At 45.2% G+C, this 27905-nt stretch overlaps 1 protein-coding gene across 1 annotated transcript; it reads right to left on the minus strand.

Moving 5' to 3' along the window:
• Positions 1-223: 223 nt before the first annotated feature.
• Positions 224-27883, minus strand: gak (cyclin G associated kinase). Its single transcript, XM_062542757.1, has 28 exons — positions 27538-27883; positions 22379-22440; positions 22136-22195; positions 21804-21918; positions 20849-20991; positions 20088-20213; positions 19144-19233; positions 18692-18827; positions 17920-18032; positions 15658-15733; positions 14097-14220; positions 11980-12029; positions 11668-11816; positions 11091-11213; positions 10702-10835; positions 9650-9844; positions 8503-8620; positions 8128-8207; positions 7710-7903; positions 6944-7102; positions 6236-6682; positions 5813-5965; positions 5026-5169; positions 4721-4807; positions 3984-4238; positions 3660-3811; positions 3130-3306; positions 224-2955 (listed from the first exon to the last, which is right to left on the minus strand). The coding sequence occupies exons 1-28, from the start codon at positions 27677-27679 to the stop codon at positions 2854-2856; spliced, it is 3906 nt and encodes a 1301-aa protein (XP_062398741.1). The 5' UTR covers positions 27680-27883; the 3' UTR covers positions 224-2853.
• Between the last annotated feature and the right edge of the window lie 22 nt (positions 27884-27905).

Here is a 27905-nt window from a genome sequence, read left to right on the forward strand (position 1 = left end):
TGGCATTTGATTATTGGCTATGAGGCCAGAGACATCTGCATTCTTTTGGAAATATGGGAAATATTATAAATATGACATTGTAGGGCATATTCAGGTTTTGGTCTGGTATGTAAGGTGGCCATCCCTCACTATTTCATCAACACACAGCCTACAATACTTAATTGGGAAATGTGAGGAAAACCAGCAAAATCAGGAAGACAGCCCAAAAGAAAACACAAGAACAATTGATTATTTTTTTTTATTGGTCACATACAGAATGGAAAATGAAATAAAAAAAGAAAAATACACAAGGAGAACAGAGATAAGAACGGAAAGCATAACTTCACTTGTCTCACTTAGCAGACGCAACAGGCATACAAAAACACACAGCACGCACACATGATGAGCACTGAGCATCACAAGGTTTTAGTAATAGTTGTACTAACTAAAGAGCAAAAGAACTAAATCCCAATGCCCTGAATATTTTGGTCACAATGGAATCCATTTATCACTCTCCTTCCAAAAGAACACTGCATCCACTCGCTTGAATCATTCAAACATGTTTTGCTGCTACGTGAGGTCCTTTAATTGAGCTTCTTCCACATTTCAGCTTGGAACGCCAGTGACCAATCTCAGAGAGACAACGCACTGACGCATCCTGTCACTCTTATTGCATGACAGTGCAACTTTGCAACAAAGCACAGTGACATCAGTCAGTAAAACTGTATAAAGAAAAAAGCACACACTGAAAACTCCCCTCTTTCCTGTAAATAATGAGATGCGTTGTTTGGAATGCGTCACCCACTCCAACCAGGCATTATCGTTTTCTTCAAACAAACACAAAATACTTTTCAAGCACCCACAAGCATTATGGGAACAATGATGATTTTTTTCTATCTTCATTTGAACCACTTCTTCAGCGTTAACACTAAAAAGTGCACACTATGCAGCCAATGCCACAAATGGATGGTGGGTGAAGAAAACTGTGTAGAATCTGTAAGCATGCTCAATTACACATGGGTTTGTAAAAAAACAGGAAGTACAGTTTAAGGCTTTCATCAGGATCAATGATTTTTAAGCACTTATTAAATGCCAGTGCTGTATCTCAAGGGTATGATCAAATAACGTCTGTTTTTCCACATTCCAGCACTTAGACACACCATGTGACAATTCTGAGTATTTTGAATGGTATACGTCTTTGATTGGTTATGCTATACAAATAAAAGCAATGCAACATTTTAGTTAATTGAAACTGCAATTGTCTACATAATTTTCATCGTTTTCTATCGGATTCATCACTCTGGCGAGTAAATAAATGACAACAACATTCATCCTAGAAAATCAGATTTTGGTTAAGCTTTTTTTCCCCTCCAATCATTGTGCAGGCATTAAATCAGATGCTAGTCCATAGCTTAAATTGAGAAAAGGGCAAAGTGGGTTGCTGGCCAGCTACAATGACAGTGGGGCATGGTTGAAAATACTGTACTGTTGAGAGGAACGGACAAACGAGTTGTAAAGAGTTAAGGATGAACATACATTCCATACAGCCGACACGGACTTTATAAAAAGCACATTCAGGTTAGTGGATGCTTTGGAATGCCTGCTAAAATGACTGGCTCACAAAGTTAGGTTAGCCTCCATGAAAAGACATTCAATTTATATATTATGATTTTTTTTCTTTGTTAATATTTAATTGTCATGTATATGTATGCTCCCTTCAAAATAATAAATAAGAAAATAGAAGTCTGTGGTCCATGAGGTACAGATAAGGAAGGAAGGGGGGGGGGGGGAGTCAAATGTTGAGTTTACGTAATTCGGTAAATACCTCGCCCACTCATGTACACATAATAACAGTGAATGAGTTGGGTGGCAAAAAAAACAGTACAGGCCCAAAGTGGATATGAGGGCCAATAATCACAAAAACAAAGACATGATGGGAGCAAGTCTTAGAAGGTGGCGATTCAGTGCACCTCCTCCATTCACTCACTCACTCACTCATTCATACATTCACTCACTCACTCATTCATTCAGCCATCATGTATTCATTCATACAATGCTTAATATCAATATGCACCCACATCATCCGATCCACACAAACAGTATTTACAATGAAGCAATAGAAAACTAGCACTCATATTTTCCTAGCAGAAATTAAATGAACAACAACAACCAAAGTTTTCTCGCAAAGCTCCAAACAGCATGGTGAAATTAACCCCCTCCTTTTTTTTTTAAACATCCTCCTACGTCAGATGTCTCATAATGGGTTTGCAGTGTCAGACACAGGCTGCAGGCTACCGTTGCCAGGCTCAGAGCATACTGGGTGGGTGTGTGGGTGTGTTTAACCTGTGACACATAGCCGTGACACAGTGCAGTCACTCAAGAAGATTGTAAAGGGGAACCCCCCGGCCTGGCATTCACAATCCCAGGAGTGTGATGGAGTTGTTTACAGTCTGTTGCCAGACGTGACATGATGACCCCGACGGTGCGCGGTCGACCAGCATTTCAAAATTCACATTTTGCACTGTTGAGGATGACTGGAAAAAAGTCTGTTCAAATCCATTTTCGTTCTCTTTCTCAATTTTTTGTTTCTTTCAATCTTTTTTTTGTTTTGTTTTGTTTTGGTGATTGTCTCAGACTGAACCCTCATGTTCCTCGCAGGCGTGGAGCCTGAGTTCACCTCCCTCCTGCAGTCTGTGCCCAGGGGAGCTGGCAGTGTCTGGTACTCGAGAAGGCTAAAGAGGTGATATGTGTGGAGGGTGAGGGTGTGGACACTGGCCACCATCTCCCATCTCCCACCACTAGAGGGAGCCCACACGCCTGGGAGGAGTGGCTGCACGCAGTGTGCAGAGGCCAGAGAGAGAGAGAGAGAGAAAATCAGAAGAGGGCCTTGGATCCTTGGTTCTCAAACTCAGACCAGGCGTCGTTCAGCTCCATAAAGATCATTTTAGCGTATTCTTCGTAAGGCTGACCCGTGGCCTGGAAAATGACAAACAAAAGAACGTCAATTTTTTTAAATTTCTTAAAATATATTTTTGATGAAGCCAAGAAATGAATGATGGAACTCTACACCAGTAATCAAATGAGAGACAAGCAGAAGCAACTCTATTGCAGTTAATGAAAGGAGCGTTATTGTGAAGCAAGGATTTTCACCTTGTCTGGGTGCACCACCAGCACAGCTCTCCTGTAAGCCTTCTTGACCTGATCGGGGGTCACCAGGTCGGCCATGCCCATCGGCCTCCATTTGGTCTCTCCCTCCCACAGGACCGTGTGAAGAGTGGAGATCAGAGCCCGGATGTTGCGCTCCTTCCCCTCGATCCAGTCCAGGATCTGAGCAGGTTCCGGGAACAAGAGAGAGTGGGGGAGACATTCAGACACGATGATCAACCACATCTGACCACACACATCCATTACCATCCTCATGAGCAGCGGAAATCCACAACCACTCACAAGCTTTCAAACTTCACATAAAGCAAAACTAAAACGGTCATTCCACATGAAATCACCCAGGAAAATCCCACTCGACTTTGATGAAATAAAGCCAGATGCTTTTCCTTATTTGACTCATTTCATGCAGCCTCCCCTTAACACAAGTCTAGCCCCCCAAAAAAACATTAAAGAAGCTAAATCAAAGATTCTTATCCAGCCAACTCCTGAAGGGTTTAGGGATTAGAACACTGAACCTGGAGTTTCAAGGGATCCATGTCTCTGGTCAGCTCCTGCCTCCTCATCTCAGCGATGGTGCGGGGCCCTCGCCGATCTCCTAGCTTGGACGAAAAGCCCTGAGTGGACAGCAGGTCTCCAAAGTCGTCCTCCTTCACTTTCGGTTTTGGGCCTAAAGGGAAAAAAATCGGACAAGAGAGAAAAAGAAACTAAATAACTAGTCGTCGCGGTAAAAAGTAACACAATTAGTTCTTCTTTCTCTTCAGAGACAAAAAAGTAAATCAGTAAATAAAAGTATTTTTTTTCCCCTTTTCTTAGAGGCAAGTGAAAATAGTCATTCTCACCAAAGCCCGGGCCTCTGATGCCCCTCTCCTCCCGTCCGCCGATCACGCTGAAGTTGACGTTGTAGTTTGGTTTGCTGGACTGGGGGGCCGCTTTGGGTGGCTGGGGCTTTGAGGCCGAGGCAGGGGGCATCCAGCCTTTACCTGCCCCTGCCTGAGAGCCACCAGCCGGCCACTGCTGACCTCCGCTCTTGGGGGCAGCTGAGGACCCCGACTTCATGTTGAACCCCGAGCCGGCGAAGCCCCCGCTGGAGGAACCTGTCGAGGTAAACCGCAGGGACTTTAGGGATGTCTGATGGAGACCTCATAGCCTGCTCCTACCCAAACTCTCGTACATCCATAATGTACAGGGAGTCTGCCCACTTTCCATTGCCAAGCGTGAACTTCCTTGAATGCGGGTACTCGGTTGATGTTTAAAACTATTGGATCTGCCCAAAGCCACTCAGATCTGCCATAACCAATCGCTAATGTTTGGTCGAGAGACCTCAGGGATGAACAGGTCTTTCTGGTGATGGACGTAGGGTTTTGACAGTATGATTTCTTTATGCGGTGATTGGAAATATTAACACTAGAATCCTTATTTAGCAATCTCGCACCATACAACTGTAACTTTCAAAGCAAAATTACAAGAAAAAATGTGGTGATGGCGGTAACGAGCTCAACCCTGTGGTAGGAATCACATGACCGCACTATTATGATGATACGCTTATCGTCACAACCCTAGATGGGCACGACCTTACCTGGTAATGTGGCTCCCAGGTTTCCAAGATCACCAAAGGGATCAAAGCTCTGTGACTTGGTCTTCGAGATGGACGCCACACCTGGAGCTGGAAGTTAAAAAAAATACTGTTACATTTCTGTTTTTTATTATTTTTTGTTATGCATGGATTTGTGTGTGTGTGTGTGTGTGTGCGCGAGCGCGCGCAAGTGAGTATGTGTGATTATGTAGGGACTGGACAGGAATCAAACATAGGCCGTCAGATGCCTTAGATTGCCTGCCTTCCCACAGTCATGCTGGCTGGTTCCCTGAGGTGGTGTTATTTACCAGGGAAGGAGGGTTTTTTGGACATGGCGTTCATGCTGGCTGCTGCAGCGGGTCCACCGCTTTTCGCCCAGCTGTCCCATCCTCCGAGCAGGTCTGGCTGGCTGGCGGACGAGGTCATTTTCGGAGGCTCACTGGCCAGCTTATCTGAGAAAAGAACAACACAGACATACTTCACTATTCTGCCACTTCAGACTGGTAATCATCACTCCACCAATCTGGTCTAAATCAGAGACTCAGAGAATCTGAGGAAGGTCTATGACCGAAACGTTGTAAATAAATATGCATGCGTAATGGACAGTGTGCGGGATTTTTTTTAACAAGTTCAACTGGGTAACCTATTCCGACGCACCTGTCCCTACAAAAGAGGTGTGCAAAAGCGTTTTGTAAACTAAATCAGAGACTAACAACTATCCTCAAATACCTAAAAAGGTTGATGGTCACTGGTATGTGTCTCGAAAGCAGGTGCTCTTTGGTCTCAAGGGGACATTTCACTTCTTAAAAGAGTTGGTTTGACTCGTAGAGCTTCATTAAGGATTGTAGGCTACGTCTCACTAAACAAATTCAAAGGCACACTGCTTTTTAACTATAAAAAACAGTGTGCCTTTGGAATTTATTGGTGAGATGTAGCCTATACTCCTTAATGCAGCTCTACAAGTCAAACCAATTATTTTAAGAACTAACAGCAACTACTTTGAAAGTGTTATCAGCGTGTAAGGTTAGCCATAATGGAGTGAGGGGAGGTAATGGAGACGTGCGTGAGAGAGAGAGAGAGAGAGAGAGGACTCACTGAGGTCAAAGAGGCTGGAGTTGGAGGCTGGAGGTGGGTTGGAGTTGCTGGAGGCTCCCTCTGAGCCAAGGAGGTCCCCGAACAGGTCGGGCTCGGACTGCTGGTGTGCAGACGCACCTGATCCCATGCCGAACGGGTCAAAGAAGTCATTCACTGCGGAGGGAACAATGGGACACGCTAAAGCCAACCAGCTCACTCCTGATCCAGAAAACAGTCGGCACGCGTAGTGTTGCTGAAGGGGATTTGTTTTAGCCAGGCTGCTAGGCAACTTGTTGCAAGTATCCAATCAGAACACTAGGAATCAGTCATGTGATTGCCAGGCAACATTGCTCAAAAAGTTAGCTCATGTGTTGTGTCATTAGGTGTAGATGTGAATTGTTATGCTATGGCCATTTAACAAACAAAATAAACACTTGATCTTACTTTTGGGAGGCTGAGCGGCAGCCTGGGTGGTATTGCTAGGCGCGTTGTTGAAGAACAGATCCTGGTCCCCTTGGTCTCCAATCAAGTCGTTGCTGCTGTCTTGTCGTGCACCGGTCCCGGGCGGGGCGAAGAGGTCGTTCAGGAGGTCGCTGTTGCTGGAGGCCCCCCTCATGCCCCCCTCAGTGCTGGCCTGCGGAGGGGCCGGCGGGCCAGAGGCGTCCGAGTTCAGGCCCAGCAGGTCCACAGTGTCGCTGGGCTGGGGCTCGGGAGGCTGGGTCGGAGACTGGAAGTCCGTGTCGAACAAGGGCTCGCTGGCGTCGCGGGACAGCGGTTCGCCTGGCGGGGCCGAGTAGGAGTAGGACTCGTCTTCAGAGGCGTCGCTCAGGTTGTCCTGGTCGTCCATGTGACCGGACAAGCTGTCTGGCCCATCGTGCTGACCACCGACATCTGAATAAGACAGAATGGCATCACAGAGTTGAACTAAGCTATCATGGCTTTATAACATCATGGTCTTCATTTAACATATAAATACCTAAACAGTAGTAACTGTGCTAAAACAAAAACAAAATAAAAGAATACGAAACAAACAAAACGGCACTGTTATGGTGATGCAGTCTTAAAACATAAAATCATCTACAGTACAAGGTGTCTGGTCATCACACACTGTGAAAAACATGAAAGAAATAAAAAATAACAGTGCCTGCTTACCCTGCCAGTCAAGAGTCTGAAAGAAGTTGTTGGCGTTGGGGTCGTTGTCCTGGGGGGACTCGGACTCGGACCTGTTGGAGCCTTCAGGCTGCTCCGTCTGGGGCGACTCGGCGTCGTAGAAGGCCGTGGAGCCGGGTTGCCGTGGGAGCTCAGGCTTGCCTGGGTGGGGAGGAGATAGAGTGGAATAAGCAATCGGTCAAAACAGAGATTTAGCCCAGAAGTAGTGTTGTGTGAGTGATGAGGAGACACAGAAAGTGTTCCTGATACACTTCGTCCCCTTAGGCCCAATTTATAACCAAAGAGCCGTGACGAGACGAAACCGCTGCAGAAGAAGGGGTCGCAGCGGTGTGAATTGTGTCGCACGTCGTTGCAAGCCGTCGCAAAGCATTCAACATGTCTAGTCGCAGTTGGAAGATTTTAGAATGTCGCAGCTCGTCTCGACGCGAATCTTCGGTCTGAACCCCACTTAAGAACTATACGGTTCTATCTGTCAAAATTGAGTTACTGACATTCTCATTCTGTGACACGTTCAGAAGGTGAAGTGAGGTGTTTCTTGTAGTTGAATCCATTTTTGGAAATTATATCTAAAGAGCTTTCCTCTGCTTATCAGTATGACTCTATGGAATTCTAAATCTTTGAAGCTCAATATCTCAGACCTACTCAGAACGTAGATAGAACCGTACAATTCTAAGGGGACAACTTGGCTTTTCATGTATGCTTCCATGGGCACACACACAACAGAGGCAGAGTGGTCTTAATGACGTACCAAACTTAGAGAGGATCTCCTGTTGCTCGTCACGGCTGGAGAAGAGGATCTTGGGATTGAGGCCTTTGGTGGCAAAGTTCTCCCACGGTGGGGATTTGTTGCTGGGCCGATCCTGAGGCTCCATCTCAATGTTCAGGTTGGCCTGGAAGAGGTCGGGATACTTCTCCTGGATGTCACAGGCGTCCAAATCATACCTGGGCAGGAGACAGAAATGACCCTTAGAACTCAGATCAGACTATGTTCGATCATAATATCATTTCAAACAACTTTCAAAAAATGTTGACAGCGGAGAGACAGTGTGGACATTGGTGAGTGCATGACAAGAGACCAAATGTCCAGTTTCAGGATACAGAACTGGACTAATCCCAAAAAAAGAAAAGCCAAAAGCCTACACTTTCGGTAACATCATCATACTTACTTTGCAAACTTGACTGTGGTAGCATTCCGCGGCACAAAGCCTGTGTGGAACTGGATCTGGAACATCTTCATGGAGGCCATCTACAATCACATGACAGGATCAGACCACAGCACACGGAAGCAGAGCATGAAGTCAGTTTAAAGCTTCCTTTACAAAAGATTACCGTAATTTCCCGACTATTAGCCACGGCGTATACATTGATTTTGCAAAATGTCTTCAGCTATGAGGTTAATACACAGGGACAGTTAATATGATATCAATATCGTTTTGTTTCTTTTAACTCGCATAAAACACTCCTGTCCTGCGGCTTATACACAATGCGGCTTATATGCAGGAAATTACTGTAACAGCAGGGTCACAGTGGTCAGTGGGTACCTTGGCTTGAAGACGGCCACCCAATGTGGAGCGGGCGTGATAGATGACGATGAGCACGTCCCCCTGCACTGTGATGTCCAGAGGGATCTCAGCACGTCCATCTTCTGATTTAAAGTCCCTGCAAATAAGAAAGGACATCAGTCCACAGATTCTAGGGGTCACTTAATAAGGTGCTGTTTAGAGAAGCACTCTGTAGCTCTGCCCAAAGGTTGTTGATATCTGAGCTCAACAATCAAATTACACGCCTCCCTCGCTTTTGTTATCCTGAAACAATATGTTCATTTAATGGAGCCGTTTATGGCGTAGCCTCAATCACAGACTGCACCTTTAAGTCATCAAGCAGACAGCCTTTAATAGGTAACAATACCACACTTAGGTCACGAGTCTTTGAGTTGTGTTTACTTGTTTCACCCGCTACGTCTACTTCACTGGAGGGCTCTCCTGTTCCTCGACACAAGCTCTAAGAATGACCACCGGCCAAATCGTCATGACAACCGAGTGCTGTTGTTCAGCAGCGTCGACAACGCCCTCGCAGAAGACTTCTCACGTGACATGCGCCCAGTGCCATCGTGAGGAGCACACACGCAGCCAAGAGCTTCCTCAGCACTACCAGACTCATGACATCAGTATAAACGCCATGTCACGGCGCGCTGCCTTTATAACGTGCTATAAAACGCTGCCAGTACAAACTAACAAACAGACCTCTGATCCTTTAGAGAAATTGCATGCAATAGAACTGAAGACTCCCCCCCCCCCCCCCCAAAGGCCAGCGCTGGAGGGGTTGTTGTAAGACACCATAGCACAGATGTGTCCCACTTACAGATAAACTTCAACTGACAGCCTGAAACAAGCACACGTCTACTGCAGCTCCTCTGTTTACTCTCTCATGGGGTGCCTCTCAACATCTCTCCTCCATCCTCGATGCTCCATCCTCGAGGGGCGTTCCCACTGATCTATAGCTAAAACTGGATAGACCATCCCATTGTTGCCGCCCCATCATTCTTCACGTAGATCAGTGAGGATGGAGGCCCGAGGAGGAAGGTAGGATGTATAAAAGCCGAATGAGAGGCACCCATGGTATTTTGGGGTGTGTGTACAGTATGTGTGTGATCAACAGCGCCCTCTGCAGGGCGTAGGGTGGGCTTACTTCATCCTGTCGTACTCCTGGGAGGTGGTGGCCACGCGCTCGTCGCCCACGTACACCTCGCAGAAGGGCCGGCAGCCGTTGCGCTGCTTGTTGAAGAGGGGCACGGGCGTCATGGCGATGGAGCGGATGAGCAGGGGCTTGCTGTGGGGGATGATGGGCTCCTCGGCCATCATGTCACACATGTACTCGATGTACCTGCACACGAGACACACACACACACACACACACACAACAACACACGCACACACACACGCACACACAAAAACGCACGCGCACAGTGACTCAGTGCTACTCATTACACAATACATAGTGCATGAGTCACCACACACACTAACGCTTCTGAGGCGAAGTGGGCCAGCTCTCTGAATAAGCAAGGCCATGAGAACAATGCCAAACATCAATGAGTGCTCATGGGTGGGAGCTGATGTTGTTTATCTTCTCTATTCCTCATTATAGATAACACACACGGCAGGCTTTAAACGGGATTAAAGCTCTTTTTACCGCACAAAGCTCTTCAATAGGCACATACAGTAGAGTCAGATCAGTGAATCATCAGAGCATCGGAGTGATGCACTGCAGTTAGATTTGTAGTTCACTTGCTTTGCTGTCTAGGTGATCGGCAGGGGATAAGGATCTAGCGGCACAGATGCGTGCCACTTCCAGATTAAGATCACCTGATCAGTGCACTGAAGACCTGGCATGTTCACACACACAAACACACCAACTGCAGCTCCTCTGTTTACTTCCTCAGAAACTGGCACAGAATTCTAATCACATCAAGTCGTCAATTTGGCAAATCCAAGAATGTGACATGGACCCATTTCAATTTGATATCTTCTTAACTTCAAATACCTCTTGACATGTGATTTATGATGCGTGACCGGTCTTCAACTCTGCTATCGGAGTCAAAGCAGGTGACTTATTGGACTACAGCTAAACTGAACATTGTCCGTATGATTAGGACAGCAGAAAGCTTCAAGACAAAAAATGCAACACGGGAGGGGGGGGACGGGGGGAGAGAGAAAAGATAGAGAGAAAGATGCCCTCGGTACCTTTTGTGTGAGGGGGCGATGCCCGGCGGGCAGCGCTTCATGCTGAACATGTAGACGGCCGCCTCAGCCGTGGTGAAGAGACGGCAGAAGCACAGGAAGGAGCACACGGCCACCGCCGAGGCTGCGCGCCCGTCCTACCGGGCGACAATAGGGACAACGCAAACAACCATCAGCTACACAATAGAGCACAACACACATTAAAGTACATGATGTCATAGGAAGGTGATGCATCTTGTCATGTCAGAGATACTGAAAAATACATCAATCAAATTTTAGAAGATATCCTTTATATTCTCAACCAAAAGTGCTGTTAAAGTATGCTACACTGCCATAGCACTTTTCAAGAACTCTAAGCAGTTTGGGTAATAGAACATAACAGCGGTTCTCACCAGACAGTGCACCACGGCGATGTTCCTCTGGTCCTGTTTGAGCCACTGGTGCATGTTCTTGCAGATGCTGTAGAGGTTCCTCAGGTTGGGGGCTCGCCTCACCTGCCAGCCACACTCAGACACCTGCTCAAGACCACACTCGGGTTTAGACACCTGGAGCTACAGCAGGCACTCTCTGCACACCAAATATGCTCACTGAACAACAACAACACCAACAACACCAACACCAACACCAACACCAACACCAACACCAACACCAACACCAACACCAACTACTAAAGGTACAGTAGCCTCAGCAAATATACAACCAGAGGGTTTAGACACCTGGAGCTACAGCAGGCACTCTCAGCACACCAAATATGCTCACTGAACAACAACAACAACAACAACAACAACAACAACAACAACTACTACAACTACTAAAGGTACAGTAGCCTCAGTAAATATACAACCAGAGGGTTTAGACACCTGGAGCTACAGCAGGCACTCTCAGCACACCAAATATGCTCACTCAACAACACTACCAACACCAACAACACTGAAGACACAGTAGCCTCAGAACGGCAGACTAGCGTACCCTGTTGTGGAACCGGGAGGGTCGGTAAGAGCGTTTGGAGAGGTTGTAGACGGCATAGTGACCCGGGTGGCGCGAGTCCAGGAACAACCGCACGTCCTCTATGCTGTTCTTAATTGCAGACTCAACTCCTTCAGCTGGGAAGGACATCACTGTGGAGACAGAAACACAGCACACCATTGAAATAACACATGGAAACTCAATGGAATTTAGAAATTAAATTTCCCTACATTAAACCTCGTAAATCTTTTAATAGAACTTCCTAATCCTAACCGCTTGAGATGTGGTTAAGCGATCTTTAAAAAGGTGGCATACCTGCTATTCTGGAGGTGATGTAAGAAATGTCAAGGTCTCCTTTTGCATAGCTGTCAGGTAAAACAAAGACAACATGAGCGAACAAAGGCAACAAAGCCCAATTGTTGTGGTCATGCATCAAACCACACTTTAAATCCAAGATCATTTTTAATTCATGTCAGTGCACACAAATACACACAATGTAGAGAGCGGTCATTACAGTCCATTAGACAAACAATCTACGGTCAGGTTACAAAGATATCTACTGAGAAAAATGGTCACAATGCACAAAAGGTGTGCTTTCCAAAGACTGATTTTAGTGGACAAGGTATCATCTAAAGAACTATCTACTTCTACACGATTTATGGGGTGTAAGCTGGAAAACAGATGCAGACGAACAGAACAAACAAAGAAAAAAACACACACACACACACACAAACACGCTGTGGCACAAATCAAATCACAAACAGAATGCATGTGGTATCCCATAATTACCTGGGGCTAGTGGGCGGAGAGATACGACACCACAAGACGAGAGTCGGGAACAGAATGAACGACATTAACAAAAAAAAGAAACAGAACAAAAATATGGGCAAAAACAGATTGACCAAAAAATACACAAGTGATGAGTGGGAGATGAGTGGGATGACTGGGGTGGGTTTGGGGCGTGGATGAGAGATGGAGATGAGCACAGCAATGGCTTCACAAAATCCATTCAAATTCATCAGTCTGGTGATGCTACCCCAGTCCCTACCACAAGAACCAAGCGGACGCGAAGCGGAAGCAGTGCGATTCATTTATGCGTCTCTCTGGACGGACTTGCTGAGCTCTCAGCGAACAGCGCAGTAGCATGAGCTAGCAAGTTAGCTAATATGTCCCCAAGTCCAATGACACACTCTAAGCCCCTACCCAAGGAATCAAGCACAGGCCGAGTTGAGCCATTAATAGGTCTTCATCTCTGTGGAGACGACTTCTGAGCTCTCTGAAAACGGCGCAACCGCACAGGCTAGCAAGTTAGCTTTTACGTTTTTCTCAGCATCCTCTCTGAAAAGAGCGCAACTGCACAGCTTGGCAAGTTAGCTTTTAAGTTTCTCAGCCCATCCCCAAAAGAAGCAAGCTCAAAGTTTGCAGGGCAGATTCATAGAGGGTCTTCATGATCTCTGGGGAAGCCCCTTCTTGGACTCTAAGAAAACAGCACAATTGCATTGGCTAGATAGTCCGCGTTAAAAAAGCAGCTTTTCAGTAGTGGTGGACACCAGTGCATCCTGTATACCAGATATTTCCCCTGGGTAGGTACATATGTTTTTTATATACCGTCATACCATAGTAGAAACCATGGTTGAAACAGCTGTATCAGAGCCTTGAAAACTGAGACAACTTTCTGGTCATACTGCCTAGCACTACTGAAGGTGTTGAAACTCAGCTTGAAGCTCGTGTTCATATCGAACACAAATACCTGTGCAGAGAAGCTAAGTGAGTTATCACAACATAATCAATGCAAACAATTTATCGCAGCTCTGGAAGATCCGGACATTGACGTAAACTGTTGAAAGATTGAACGTGGAATTTAAATAAAGGGTTTTAGAGATCCACTAAAATAAATGAATGATACCGCAGATTAAACTACAAGCAGGAGCTGCTCAGTAAACAGAAGTGTGAGCAGCAGGAGGCCAGATAAGTCCATTTGGAGCAGATAATCTGCCACTACATCTCAGTCTTGCGCTCTATTGACCTCCCCAAGACAGATGGTTCATTTACCATTCACTACAGTTAACCCTTAACCAACTAAACCAGACACAATCTACTAACCCTACATCACCCAAAAAGTAAGAGTGGACAACGACATGAATGAATGGGACCTATATTAACCTGTAGTTAACCCTTAACCAACTAAACCAGACACAATCTACTAACTCTACAGCACCCAAAAAGTAAGAGTGGACAACAACGTGAATGAACGGGACTTACTGAAATGACCTCACACTAATGGTGCAGACGGTGATAAAGTAATGGAATGAGACTGCTATTCACTATTGAATACCATAACTTACAACAGGTTGCTGCACAACATGGGCCGCTGGACCCCTGCTGAATGCCCTCTTGGCTGACTCTAACCTTTGACCTCTGAACTCACTCACCTGGCCACAGACTGGATGACCTTTGAGGAGGTGTCTTTGATGTTGGTCAGGAAGCGCTCCGTCCCTCCCTTGAGGATGTCCAGGAAGCCGCTGCCTGATTGGTCAGGATCGGCCCCATACATCCCTAAAGCAGAGCACACACACACACACACACACACACACACACACAAACCAAACATTTGGATGATGGATCAATGGAGGTGATTGGTGGTGACATGTGCTGTTTTGTGTTGTCGACAAGCTACTGTAGGACATGTTCTGCACTGACAATTATCATTTCTGAAGCGATCATGGTAAAAACACACCAGACACAAAGGTTAGAGTGAATCATACACACTAGTAATTTGGTTACTAGTTAATCAATACTCACTAGTAATTTGGTTAACCTACTAGTTAATCATTTATCTTATTTAATGTCACAGAGGGGAAACTCAATCATCAGACCCACACTTAACTAGTTTCATGTAGGTTACAAAATCCTTAATGAACATCCAACAATTCTACCATTTTGAAAGACAACACGACACCTCTAAGAAGAACAGTTATTGACCACAGCTAAAAAGACAGCCTGCCCACATCCACACACACACTCTCTCACACACATGCACGCAGCGCAACCAAGGGAGAATATAGCACCCTGCCATAAACCCATGCAACAGGTGTCACAGCCATTAGACTACTGCCTGATGCACAGGGCACAGCACTGTGCACCTGCACCGTCTCTACGGGGGCTGCCGTGAGGGTGGCAGTCACTTTCCTGCCTCCTCGCTCCCTATCTGAGCCACTTCTCCTTCTCAGCAGATGGTGGGCTGCTCAGAAGCAGCAATCCTCTTACAAGACGGCACGGAGCCCCTGGAGAAATTTAGGAGGAACCTTCCGGAAGAAGCTAGGCTCACTACTACTGTATGTTTCAACAAAAGCAAACCAAATGTTTTGCACGAAAACTCTCTGCAGAAATCACAAAAAGTGCTGGGAAATGGTTTTTACAACTAATTTGCCAGGGTTATATGGGTTGTTAGCAAAATGCTACATTTGAAGTTGAAACTGTTGCGAGGTTTGGAAAATGAGAGTTTAGCTTTTAGGCAGTGACAGGGCTGCAGAGAATAAAGAACAATCTAGATGCTTTTATGATGGCTTTATGAGCAGGTTTGGGTGCTGACCCCACATTTAACCGTTCATTTGGTACTTTAAAACACACACAGTTTTTATGCAACAGTCTAGAACTCATACTAGGAATTAAATGTACAAAAGAATGACCCCCACCCCCACACCCATAAATCAGACAATGAATTACAGAGAAGTGAATTCAGGAGTGTGCTTGCCACATAAAACACACACCCACACCCACACCCACACCCACACCCACACCCACACCCACACCCACACCCACACACACACACACACACACACACACACACACACACACACACACACACACACACACACACACACACACACACACACACACCCCCACACACACACACACACACACACACACACACACACACACACACACACACACACACACACACACAGAAAGAGCTATTCCCGCAGCACTCACCTGCATTGTGGATGTTGTTGATCTGCGCAGGCAGCTGGGCTCCGTTGTTTCCGTAGCCTCCGTTCTGCTCCAGGAGCTGCAGAGATTCATAGCCATCGTAATTGGGCTTCAGGCAATAGTAGGGGCTCAGCAGACTCATCGGGACAAAGGCCACAGACTCAAACAGCAACAGCAACAACAACAACAACAACAGCAGCAGCAGCAGCAGCAGCAGTTCCCCCGGACACCAGCACAGACACACTGATGCACTGACGAGCAGCGGCTGAGAAGAGCTGGAGCTTTTGTCAGACGCCGGCGCTGTGTTCCTTCACATCTCCCGCAGCCACGACTGCCGGTGTGAGCAGCACAAGAAAGCCTTCGCCACGTCAGCCGACGCAAAAAAAACCCTCTCCAGCGCAGCACCCAGCCAGACCTGGTCTGGCCTCTCCTATCTCTCTCTCTCTCTCTCTCACTCTACCTCTACCTCTCTCTCTCTTTCTCTCTCTAGAGGGAGTGAGCTGCGTAATCCACAGGGAAACCCCAGCTTAACCCAGATCAGCTGGGGTTTAAAAAATCTGCCCTCGCAGACGTGCGGCCGCGCGGCCAGCAGGCTGGGCTGCCCAGGCAGGGGGCGACCCCCTCCCCTGCCACCCCACTATAATCACTGCCCGCCTGCCGCAGTCACTCACCACAAACGCACAGGCCGGTCGGGCTCAAGCCACAACTCTACTCCCAGTGCGGTGTAAACAAACCCCCCAGGACTGAGTGATAGCTATAAACAGAGACTGCAATACAGCCACTGTTGAGACTAGAAAAAAAAAATAAACAAACAACTAGATAAGACAGGGCAAATCTATATAAAACTGACAACCTAATAACCCTACAGTCCATTACCCAACAGGCAACGCATAGCTTAGTTCGAGCATGTTTTTAGTCCAGAGATGGCGAAACTCAAAGCCCTAGGCCCTGCTGCCACCAGCCACAAACAACGCACAAAAGCCAGTTTGTCAACATCTGACGTTCCGTCTTTTTCCAAATCCCCAACATACTGGGTTCCAGCCTCTCTGCGCTTTCTTCTCTTTCTTCGTCTCCCTTACTACACAATCTCTCCATCCACATATGTCCCTCCTTCCGCTCTGTGACATCACATGCCATTAGGCTGGGGACAGAGGAGGAGATCAGAAGCGCCTTTGTCTGAACGACGGCAGAGAGGGGAGGGGAGGAGGAGGAAGAGAAGAAGGGAAGCAGTCTTTCAGCAGCGCTTCAGAAGAATGCTTTGACTACAAACGTGGGGGGACTAGTTCCTGTTTACGCTCGAGGATCCGGGGGTGTTTACAGACAGCCCTGGAGAACTGAGAAGACCTTACCTTGAACATGAGCCAGCCTCATCATCATCTCCCTTGCACTGATCTGACTTGAGTATGTGACCACCACATTAATTATTCACTATGACTATTCATGCATTTAACTGGCGCTCATATCCAGAAGGACTCACAGAGACAGGGAGAATACACGGAGAGTCATCCTGGAGCATGTCAGGGTTGAGTGCCTTGCTCAGCTGGGATTCGAACACATGACTCACTTCAGCTTTTCAAGCTACCAACGTTACACTATCACACGGTAGATATTCTAGCAGCACATGGACATCACGTTCCATTCTGTATGAGATTGGAGCCAGGGTGCACAGCTTGCCGAACATTCCATCCAAAGCAGTGGACACGTCATGTGCTAGTCAAGTAGCAGCCAGCCATATCTAGATGTGTTCCATGACCTGATCTTTGAAAGCGCAATGATATTCAAAAGTACAAACGATGAGTGAGGCTAGCTCAAAACGTGTAAGGGATAATCAACGACGCGCCGTGCGTTTACAAGGAAAATAATGCACGTTCGAAATGGTAATAAGGTCCCGACGCCACAGGCGGAGGGGCCTTTACACTTCGATAAGTGCATTATTTTCCAAGTAAATGCACAGCGCGAAGTTGATATTCAAGTGTGATAGCCGAAAAAAAAAAAAACTACTTCATAGCCGTGCGTATTATCGCATCACAATAGGACATTTGACCAAGCAGTGGTATTAGACAGCTCTAACCCACTGCCCCCGCCACTTTCCTAGCTTGGTCCGCTGTCAAACACCCTAGGTGACCACACAAAGCTTTCCGAACTGCTGCACAAAAGGGAGTTACCATCCATTCTATCAGACTGTGCTGGGCAGGGCTGTGCTGGGCTGTGCTGGGCAGGGCTGTGCTGGGCTGTGCTGGGCTGTGCTGGGCTAGGCTGACTCACCTCTGTGATGGGGGACTTGGGATTGACGTTCCTGGCAGCAGCGATCTCCTGCAGCTGGTTCACCAGCTCGTTGATGGACAAACGCTCCTCTGGGTTGATCTTCAGCATGGACCCTGCAAGACAACCAACAATAATGTCCTTAAGGGAGGGTTGCAGGCTATTGTTCTCACACACAACTGATGACAAACACCTACTTCAAAGACTGATTCTTATCAAAGTATTATAGCATAATCTCAAAAGAAGCTATTTATATATTCTACAAACATACCAGTAATCTATGTATACTCAACAAATAAAAGGTGCAACATTTTGTATGATGCCAAAACATCCATAGACATACAATGAATGCTGAGTGTTGAATGCATCTGCATGGGGGACAATGCATTGCATTTTCACAGACGCATCATGTGAGAACGTGAAGGCCAATATGACCAAGCAATTCCCCTGTGATCTTGCAGAACATTACAAGCAGAACATACGGGCATAAACCTAGGCCCTTGGCGCACCACTCCACCACACCTTGCCAACACATCTCAGGTATGTAGTCCCCACCCCCGGCCAGAGGCAGAGATACGGTCTTTATACTTTCTATACTTTCTATTATTTGCCCTCAATGGAGTGCCTTCAAGGCACTACTCCCCTCAGTTTAGGGGTAGGGTGAGGGTTGGGGGGGTTAGGGTTAGGAATAGGGTAAAGGTAGTGCCTTTTAGGCTGTGCTGCCTGGAAGGTGCCGTTGGGGGCAAAAAACACCATTGAGCGCAGAGATACTCACGGATGAGCTCGTGAAAGACAGTGTACTTGACGTCATTCTGCGGGATGGAGTATTTCCCATTCACAATCTGCAGCTTTGCACCCTCCTCAAACGGGTGCTGCTTAAAGCAGAGCAGAAAGAGGATGCATCCTAGGGCCTGCGGAGAGGGCGGAGGAAGTGGTTACAGCAAGAGCATGGGCTGAGGCTCCACGGCGGCAGTAGCACTTGTCACCCAGCACAGGAAAATAATCACATAGTATTTTTTTCACTGCCGCGAGGAGTGCAGAGCGTGTTCTTATTCATTCTGTTTCATTTATTCTCAGTTATTCTGTTTGTTTCATCAAAAACTAAAGCTCCTGCCCAAACAATTAACGTTGCTTCTGATACAATCACAGGAAGAGGCGAAAATTATGCATTATTTCACAAGACAGAATGTCATTCTACTGAGTTCTACAGAGTTCTTTTGTCCTCACCCAGATGTCCTGCTTGTCATTGATGGGGAAGTTAGAGTACATGTCGATCATCTCAGGCGTGCGGTAAGCAGGAGTAGTGTTTCTGGTGATCTGGCAGGGAGTAGGAGGGAACACAACATTAACATTTGAGGAAATCGCATACATTACACAAATAATAACAACTAACTCATTTAAAACAGAAAAAATAATCCAATCAACACAGTGGGAAACAGGCAATGACCGAGAGGAAATGCTAAATTAGATATGAAGTCATTTCTATGGCAACTACCTGCAGAACAACAGGGCTGTTAGGTCGCCGGTGAGCTCATGAAACAAACCAGAGTGTCTTGATTCAATTAATCATTACATGACCCAGGAAACAAACAGCCTGCTAAACACAATTCCTCTTAACTACTTCAGAAATTGTGACCCTGACAGCAACAGCAATGTGAGAGGTCAACACAGGTTCACGATTCTATTTCTGAGGCTGCCCCGTAATTTCCCAACTATTAGCCACGGCTTATACATTCATTTAGCAAAATTGCTTCAGCTATGAGGTTAATACACGGGGGCAGTTATTATGGCAATAATATGATATGCTTATACACCATGAGGCTAATATGCAGGAAATTACCGTATATGTAAACAAAAACTGATCTACTCTTCTTGGTACGGTTTACATTTGCACTACTCCCACAGCGAGTAGATAACACGTTGCATGAATAATTACAAGGATCTTTCAAACCACACCTCACAAACGAGCCGGGGGATATTTTCCCCACAGAACTGAGTGATTGCAAGTGACAGCCAAGGAAGACAGGTGAGCAAGAGGCATTCACCTGAAGCACTGCACAACCCATCGGACCAGACACCTGACAAATCCAAACGCATTATACTACATAAAGCATGAAAACCAAGACACATAAACAACAGCAGAGAATTTCGCAGCACATATGTCGTCGTACCTCATCCTCCACCATGGACCTCTTCTGAGCAGACCAGCTGTAGTCAGGGTAGTGGGCGATTGTGGTGGCACTGCCAAAGTCGCACAGCTTAACGGTGCCCTGTTGGCTGATCAGCAGGTTCTCAATCTAGGACACAAACACAAGGCATCGTGATGAGGTGACTAAGAACACATTAGCATCACCCACCAGCCACACGTGTGAACGGGATCACATCCATCAGCCAGCCGTGAATAAGAACACACCGCATATGGAGACATTTCACACATGCCAATCCAGACTACACAAACCAACCAATAGTAGACATGATGTGATTCAGAAAAGTAGAATAGGATGTAGTAGGTAAAACAGAACAGGCAACAATATCAATATACATTCTCCATCAATAACACCAGTTGTTATTTTACAATAGCAATCAATGTGAGAGAGTATCATTCATTGCATGAATGAGAGCAGCACCCATTATTACCTCCGCCAAGGAGCTTATTTTTCATCTGGGTTTATTTGTCTGTGTTGTTTGCATGATAACCCAAAACGTTATGGATGGATTTTGATGAAAAGAGAAGGTCTGAAATGACCCAAGGAAGAAACTATTAAATTTTGGGAGTGATCCGTATCACTGTCTGGATCCAGGAGGTGATTATGTTTTCGCTTGGCGGAGGTTTGTGCTCTCTGAGTGTGTTTCTAGTTGAGAAGTGCAGACGCCGTGAGCAGCGCCCATCATTGACAAGGGCAGACGCTGTGTGTGCACGACGGGGCGTCACCTTAAGGTCACGGTGGATGACGGGAGGCTTCTGCTTGTGCATGTGCTGCACGGCCCGGCAGGACTGGTAGAAGATCTTGAGGATGGTGTCGCACGATATGGAGCCCTTCTGCTCCACCCGCTTGACGAAGTCCACCAGCTGACCTGCAAGACGACCCAGGGAGAGGAGGACAGACGGGAAGGAGGGTGGGGAAGGTTGAGACAGAGGAAGCAGACGTTTGAGACCGGATGTGTGCGACAGAGGGCTGCTGCTGCTGCTGTTGCTGCTGCTGCTGACGGCGGGGAGGGCGGGAATGCTCACCACGCTTATCTGCGTGCTCGGCATTCTGACGCTGAGACAAGCGTTTATGAGTTCCCATTCAGAAGTGTGGAAATCTCACATTCTTTTGAGGTGGTGCAGAGGCAGGAAGTGGATGGTATTGCGCGATAACAAAAGGGCTCTTTAATACTTTGGGACCAGAACACTGTGTTGATGTACGGAACACAAAAGTATTTTATATAGTGTATGAATAAACCACTCTGTGTGTGGCAGAGATAAAATAGAACAATTGCAGGCAACAATATTAACTGACAATCTGTAAATCTCTGCCAGCATAACCAACTTCAGTTTCAGTTACAGTTACAGTCTCCAAAAAAAAGTGTGTAGTAGGCCCTATGTGGAGACCTAAGATGGCGATAACGCATTGTTTGCATAAGCCTGAGGAAGAACCTGTGGCTCGAAGCATTGCTTGAAATATCACTGGGAGCTATATACTGGTGTGCGGACAACTTTTATCTTTTTGTATAGCTTATATCTCTTGAAGATCCTGGACCGAGTTAAAAAAATGTTTTACTAAACTAAGGATGTGCGCGTGGATATTCAACTTTTTATAACTTCCTATGTGGAGATCTAACATGAAAAACTTGATGGATGTCTGTGTCAGTGTCATGATGTCTGTGCCTGTGTCATGCTGTACCTTTACACAGTTCTGTTAAGATGAGGAACTCCGCTTGACCTGTGTCCGACTCCTCTTTCCCTATAGAAGCAGCTGAGCAGAATTGCACCACATTCGGGTGGCCAGACAGCTTTTTCTGATAAGAGAACACAAACCAAATAGTTTTAGTCCGAGCAGAAATAAATGAGCAAGTGATAATTCCGCCGTTGTACTGTTTCAGCATGCTCGGTATATATTCAAACTGCATGTTAATGTGATGTGTCTATGTAATTTCACAAATAAAAACACAATCTGTGTAGCATGAAGCATAACATGCATAACATGTACTATAAAGCATAAATAACATGTTGTACCATGAAACAGACTTCTTGGATGATCTCTTTGTTTTTCTCCTCTTCATTGGACAGGAGCCGCTAGAGAGAGAAATACGTGTTGAGAAAAAAACATTCAAATGGTAGGCTAGCCTATTACTAGTGTATGCAAAATCCATTATCCACCTGGCGGTGCATGTTATGTACAATACATTCTGATGAGCAATTTTGACTGATCAAGAGTGACAGGCATTAGGCTGGCAATAATAAAATGTCATCACATACCTTGAGGGCATAATCTTTGCTGCTACCTAAATCCTGTGCTTCATACACAAATGCAAATCCCCCTAAAAGAGCAAAAGAAGGGCATTTGAAGTCTTGAATAAGATCAACAAAATAGTTTTATGACGTAGAAACAGAACCAAGAAGGGTACACATTTCGGAAAGGGAGAAAAAAAAATAAAGCAGCAGGATGCATTCCAGGAAGAGGTCCGTTTAAAAGGAATTAGTCAAATGGTGGTTTAGTGAGTCAGCATACAAGTTGGCAAATTCTCTCTAGCACTCTATGAGACAATCCACCTTCACTGAACTAAATGTTCTAAAGTTTGCTGAGAATAGTCATATTACTCTGGAACGATGGTATTCTAGAAGTAAAGCAATAGGCCTAGTCACAACTAAGCCGGGCAACTGTGATTAATACTAAACCTACACACAAAGAATGCTTTTTATTGAACAAGGTCAACAGAACAAGGGCATAAAAGGCATTTTTACATCTCTTTTCACCCTATAATCTTTCATCTCACCACAGTTGAAAGTTATGTACAAACCCATATATATGGTAGGTTGCTTGCATTGGCATACATTACTTTAAGTAGGTTGTGCTTTATGTTTGTCTATACTTCTACAACCCTCCAAAGACCCAAAACAAAATCTGCACCAAATACCACAGTAAAAAAAGAGATTGCAGTATGCAGTGTGGCCAATGAAATCTTCAGCTCAGCAAACAAAGACAGGCATAGTTCAAACACTATGTGTAGTCCTATCGGGCTTCCACACTTGAATAGTAGCAACAGGTGAGGCTGTGGAACCAGTTTGTGTACAGTTTCAAGACACTAAATACCTGGCACAACAGTCTAGAAAGAAGCGGAACAGAAATTGGCCAGTCAGGTGGCTTCAATGTCTCGGTCACCATGGAAACTAGTAAATCAGTGGCAAGTGCCTTTCTGTGCCCTGGTCTCCTGGAATGAAAAGGCCTTTAAAAGGTTCACGTTTCCCAGTTGTAAATGGACTATCTACATGCTGAACAACAACTTCTTGACAAGTTCAAAGAGGGCAGAGGGGCACACCAAGGAGGCATTGAATTAGAGAAGCTCCATTCATACACCAGAGCCTCATTTACATTCATTTAGCCAAGGGATTTTACTGCCAGCATGCCTGGTCTTCAAGCATTTTATTTTCAGATAAACATCTAGGCCTACGTTGTGTGGACTGCATTCATAACTAGGTGTCTTTTAGACAAACTGCAAGGATACAATCATATGAAGCTGACCATTGCCCAAGCCATGATCTTATGAGGGTATAATTGTTGCAAAAGTCACGAGCACATTTAACTGGAGATTTCGCATTCGTACACTAAAGTCACACATGTGTAACCGTACATTTGAAGTTGTACATATGTTTTTCATACCTTGTTAACACAAAATAGGGCTACGGGTTCACGAATCCGTTTTACAAGTTCACAAAACCGTTTTACAGATACACGAATTCTCACCTGTGCATCACAAGTTACTGGCCTCATCCCCTCGAGACTTTTGCCCCACTTACACTGCAACGATTGGGGCAAAACACATTCGCACATCCGTGTTTCATAATCTGAGAACATGCACAACATTCGTGCACTTGCAAACCGTAAATTTGAAGTTGTACATATTTTTTTCATACGTTGTTAACACAACAGAGGGCTACAGGTGCACAAGTCCGTTTTGCAGGTTTACAGATCCGTTCTACAGATACACGAATCCTATCCTGTGCATCACAGATCCTGGCCTCATCCCCTCGACACTTTTGCCCCATATACACTGCAATGTTTGGGGCAAAACACATTCGCACACCTGTGTTTCATAATCTGAGAACATTCACAACATTTGTGCATTTGTAAACCCAAACGTGAACTAATGCAACATAAGTTGTGCATCTGTGATATATTTTCTCATTCATAAAACTTGCACGGCTACAAGTCAATCCATACAAGTGCTTGAGTCTACATCTGCGAGTTTCCGTTGCTGTTTTCCGGGGACGAATACTTTTGCACCAATTATACCACCTAGCGATGTGCAAAACAGATTTGTACTTGTGCACACAGAGAACATCGAACATCGAAAACAAAACAAGGCGGCCGGATCTGGATCTGGATCTGGATCGCGCCCACACATCCCTGCTCATAGCCTAACCTCCGCTTGTTTCCTCATCAATATAAAGGACAAGGACGCACAATTTGTAGATTTTCTTTTCACAGAGTGAGAAAACATTTCGTGGTGATTATTTGCACCCGGGTGTAGCCTAAATAGTGGAATGGAGGCATTTTCTTATTTTCACCCAAACCTGTAGCCTAATGCGTGCAGAAACAGATGGGATGGCCTATACCTAAATCTAACAAGTTAGGATGTGTAAAAACAATCTTTTTGATGGAAACGTGGTGCTAAATTCCCATAAACTTGTTCAGTGAACGGGTAAAACCGTCCGTTTGTAAGCAAAATCAAGAATTACGAGTTTGTTTACCGTCACCTAGCAACCAGAAGATGGACAAATATTAGTAGGCCTAGTTCATCGTGCTGTATTAGAATTCGTGTAGGGTAGCGGGTAAATGCATAACTCTGTTACTTTCAGATTGGCAGTTCGAATCTTATCCAAAGTTATCCCACTTCTTCTTTTTTTGCATGCCTAAATAGAGTTGTTTTCTGTAGAGGAGTAGACTATAGCGTTCTACTCACAACGGTAGCCTTTCTATAACTAAAATAAAACTAGACCATTTTGACAGGTTCATTAAGCACAAACTCTTATTTGCCGCGAGGTAACGTCATCAAAGAAAAGAGAGTCGTTCGCACATACTTTCACAATATTTTATTTTGGCATGCAAAAAAAAAAAAGAAGTGGGAAAACTATGAATGGGATTCGAACTGCCAATCTCAAAGTACCGCTATGCATTTGCCCGTTACCCTATACGATAGCTAGTAAAATCTCATGGACTAGGCCTACTAATATTTGTCTATCTTCTGGTTGCTAGGTGACGGTAAACAAACTCGTTATTCTTGATTTTGCTTACAAACGGACGGTTTTTCCCGTTCACTGAACAAGTTTATGGGAATTTAGCACCACGTTTCCATCAAAAAGATTGTTTTTACAAATCCTAACTTGTTAGATTTAGGTAGGCCATCCCATCTGTTTCTGCACGCATTAGGCTACAGGTTTGGGTGCAAATAAGAAAATGCCTCCAGTCCACTATTTAGGCTACACCCGGGTGCAAATAATCACTACGAAATGTTTTCTCACTCTGTGAAAAGAAAATCTACAAATTGTGCGTCCTTGTCCTTTATATTGATGAGGAAACAAGCGGAGGTTATAGGCTATATGAGCAGGGATGTGTGGGCGCGATCCAGATCCAGATCCGGCCGCCTTGTTTTGTTTTCGATGTTCGATGTTCTCTGTGTGCACAAGTACAAATCTGTTTTGCACATCGCTAGGTGGTATAATTGGTGCAAAAGTATTCGTCCCCGGAAAACAGCAACGGAAACTCGCAGATGTAGACTCAAGCACTTGTATGGATTGACTTGTAGCCGTGCAAGTTTTATGAATGAGAAAATATATCACAGATGCACAACTTATGTTGCATTAGTTCACGTTTGGGTTTACAAATGCACAAATGTTGTGAATGTTCTCAGATTATGAAACACAGGTGTGCGAATGTGTTTTGCCCCAAACATTGCAGTGTATATGGGGCAAAAGTGTCGAGGGGATGAGGCCAGGATCTGTGATGCACAGGATAGGATTCGTGTATCTGTAGAACGGATCTGTAAACCTGCAAAACGGACTTGTGCACCTGTAGCCCTCTGTTGTGTTAACAACGTATGAAAAAAATATGTACAACTTCAAATTTACGGTTTGCAAGTGCACGAATGTTGTGCATGTTCTCAGATTATGAAACACGGATGTGCGAATGTGTTTTGCCCCAATCGTTGCAGTGTAAGTGGGGCAAAAGTCTCGAGGGGATGAGGCCAGTAACTTGTGATGCACAGGTGAGAATTCGTGTATCTGTAAAACGGTTTTGTGAACTTGTAAAACGGATTCGTGAACCCGTAGCCCTATTTTGTGTTAACAAGGTATGAAAAAAATATGTACAACTTCAAATGTACGGTTACACATGTGTGACTTTAGTGTACGAATGCGAAATCTCCAGTTAAATGTGCTCGTGACTTTTGCACCAATTATACCCTCATATGATCTAGTGGGCTCACACATATAAACTGCTGATCTTAAGTTTAATCACTTAGGAAGTGATACATTTCCTTTCCCACAAACTTCCCTTGCTCATCATCTGTCTACATCAGGAAAGGGAATGGTGGATTCAAGCATAAGATAATATGACAATCAAACCACTAGCAAACAAAATAGCATAACCCTCTGGCTAATTCTAAAGCGGCGCTTTTACAGCTATCATCAGCTAAAAAAGAACGGCATAGTTATGCAATGTTTCGTCATACTGGGTGTTAAATTACACAAACAGTCATACTGTAATAATTCACAAGTTAAGAGAAAATGTTTCAGCTTATTAGATTCAGCATCACGTTACTTCTTAATGTTGACCAAAAGTCTAAGCAACCATTACAAGGCTTACCATTTTTCAAAGGGATAACCTTAGTGCATATCTGATGTGGAAATGAGGAGTACTTGACAGGGGGAAACACTCACTTTAGTCAGTTTAGTTCCTTGGCTAACTAACTTAAGTGACTTTAATTGTGCAAATACAAAAAATACGATAGAATAAATCTTCGCCAGCTATCAATACTTGATGGAAGACAGGGGCTCACAATCGTTACTTATGTTAACGTTAGCTTAACTAGCTCCGGATATTAGCTCAATGAAGTTAGCTGATCGATAATGATTTGCTTAGCGTTCAACAGCAGAGCTGTCAGCACCGAATATATCAACTAAAGTTATACACCAACAACATCGAACGACACTACAAGCGACTGGCATATTAAGCTTAGAGCTTGAGTGTTTGTTATATGGGGTGTTTGTCAAGCTAAGGCTAGCGACATAGCTCGCTTGCTACGTGACATTGCTAACTGACACGTCCAACGAATGGAAGTTGCTAGCTTGTAGCAGTCAATTGCTAGTTAGCTGATACAACAGAATATAATAACAAGTACGGTTAGGGGCTCGTTTACCTTCTGCAATAACTCTTCGAATTCTAAGTTTCATATCACCAAGCTCGACAATCTGCCCGACAAAGTCATTCTGGTCCCGACTTGCAGCTCCTGCCGAACCGGGCCCAGCGAGGAAATCAATTGCGGACTGGAAGAGGGACATTTTGTCCGGTGTCCCTCCGTCGAACACCTTGTGCTATCCAAACGTACGAGGGCAATTTTTGCGAAATACAGTGCCTTTGGAAATGAACAATGACACACTCCTTAGTTCAATTCCAAAATGACCAGTTGGACATATGATCCTGGATTTAGCTAAACATTCTCGTCCCAATGGTTTAAGACGACTATATTTTCACTGTATTTCCGTAAGGTCCTGACGTAGGCGTGAT

This window comes from Sardina pilchardus, chromosome 8 (assembly GCF_963854185.1).
Source record: "Sardina pilchardus chromosome 8, fSarPil1.1, whole genome shotgun sequence".
In the NCBI taxonomy this organism is placed as follows: Eukaryota; Metazoa; Chordata; class Actinopteri; order Clupeiformes; family Clupeidae; genus Sardina; species Sardina pilchardus.

What these genes read in the sequence shown, in the direction of transcription:
- gak (XM_062542757.1), bottom strand. Translation starts at nt 27,679, where the DNA reads ATGTCCCTCTTCCAGTCCGCAATTGATTTCCTCGCTGGGCCCGGTTCG. An exon ending in TCCAAGAAGTCTGTTTCATG is followed by an intron (nt 21,919 to 22,135) that starts GTACAACATGTT and finishes TTCTCTTATCAG; the next exon opens with AAAAAGCTGTCTGGCCACCC. An exon ending in TGGTGGTGCACCCAGACAAG is followed by an intron (nt 2,956 to 3,129) that starts GTGAAAATCCTT and finishes GTCATTTTCCAG; the next exon opens with GCCACGGGTCAGCCTTACGA.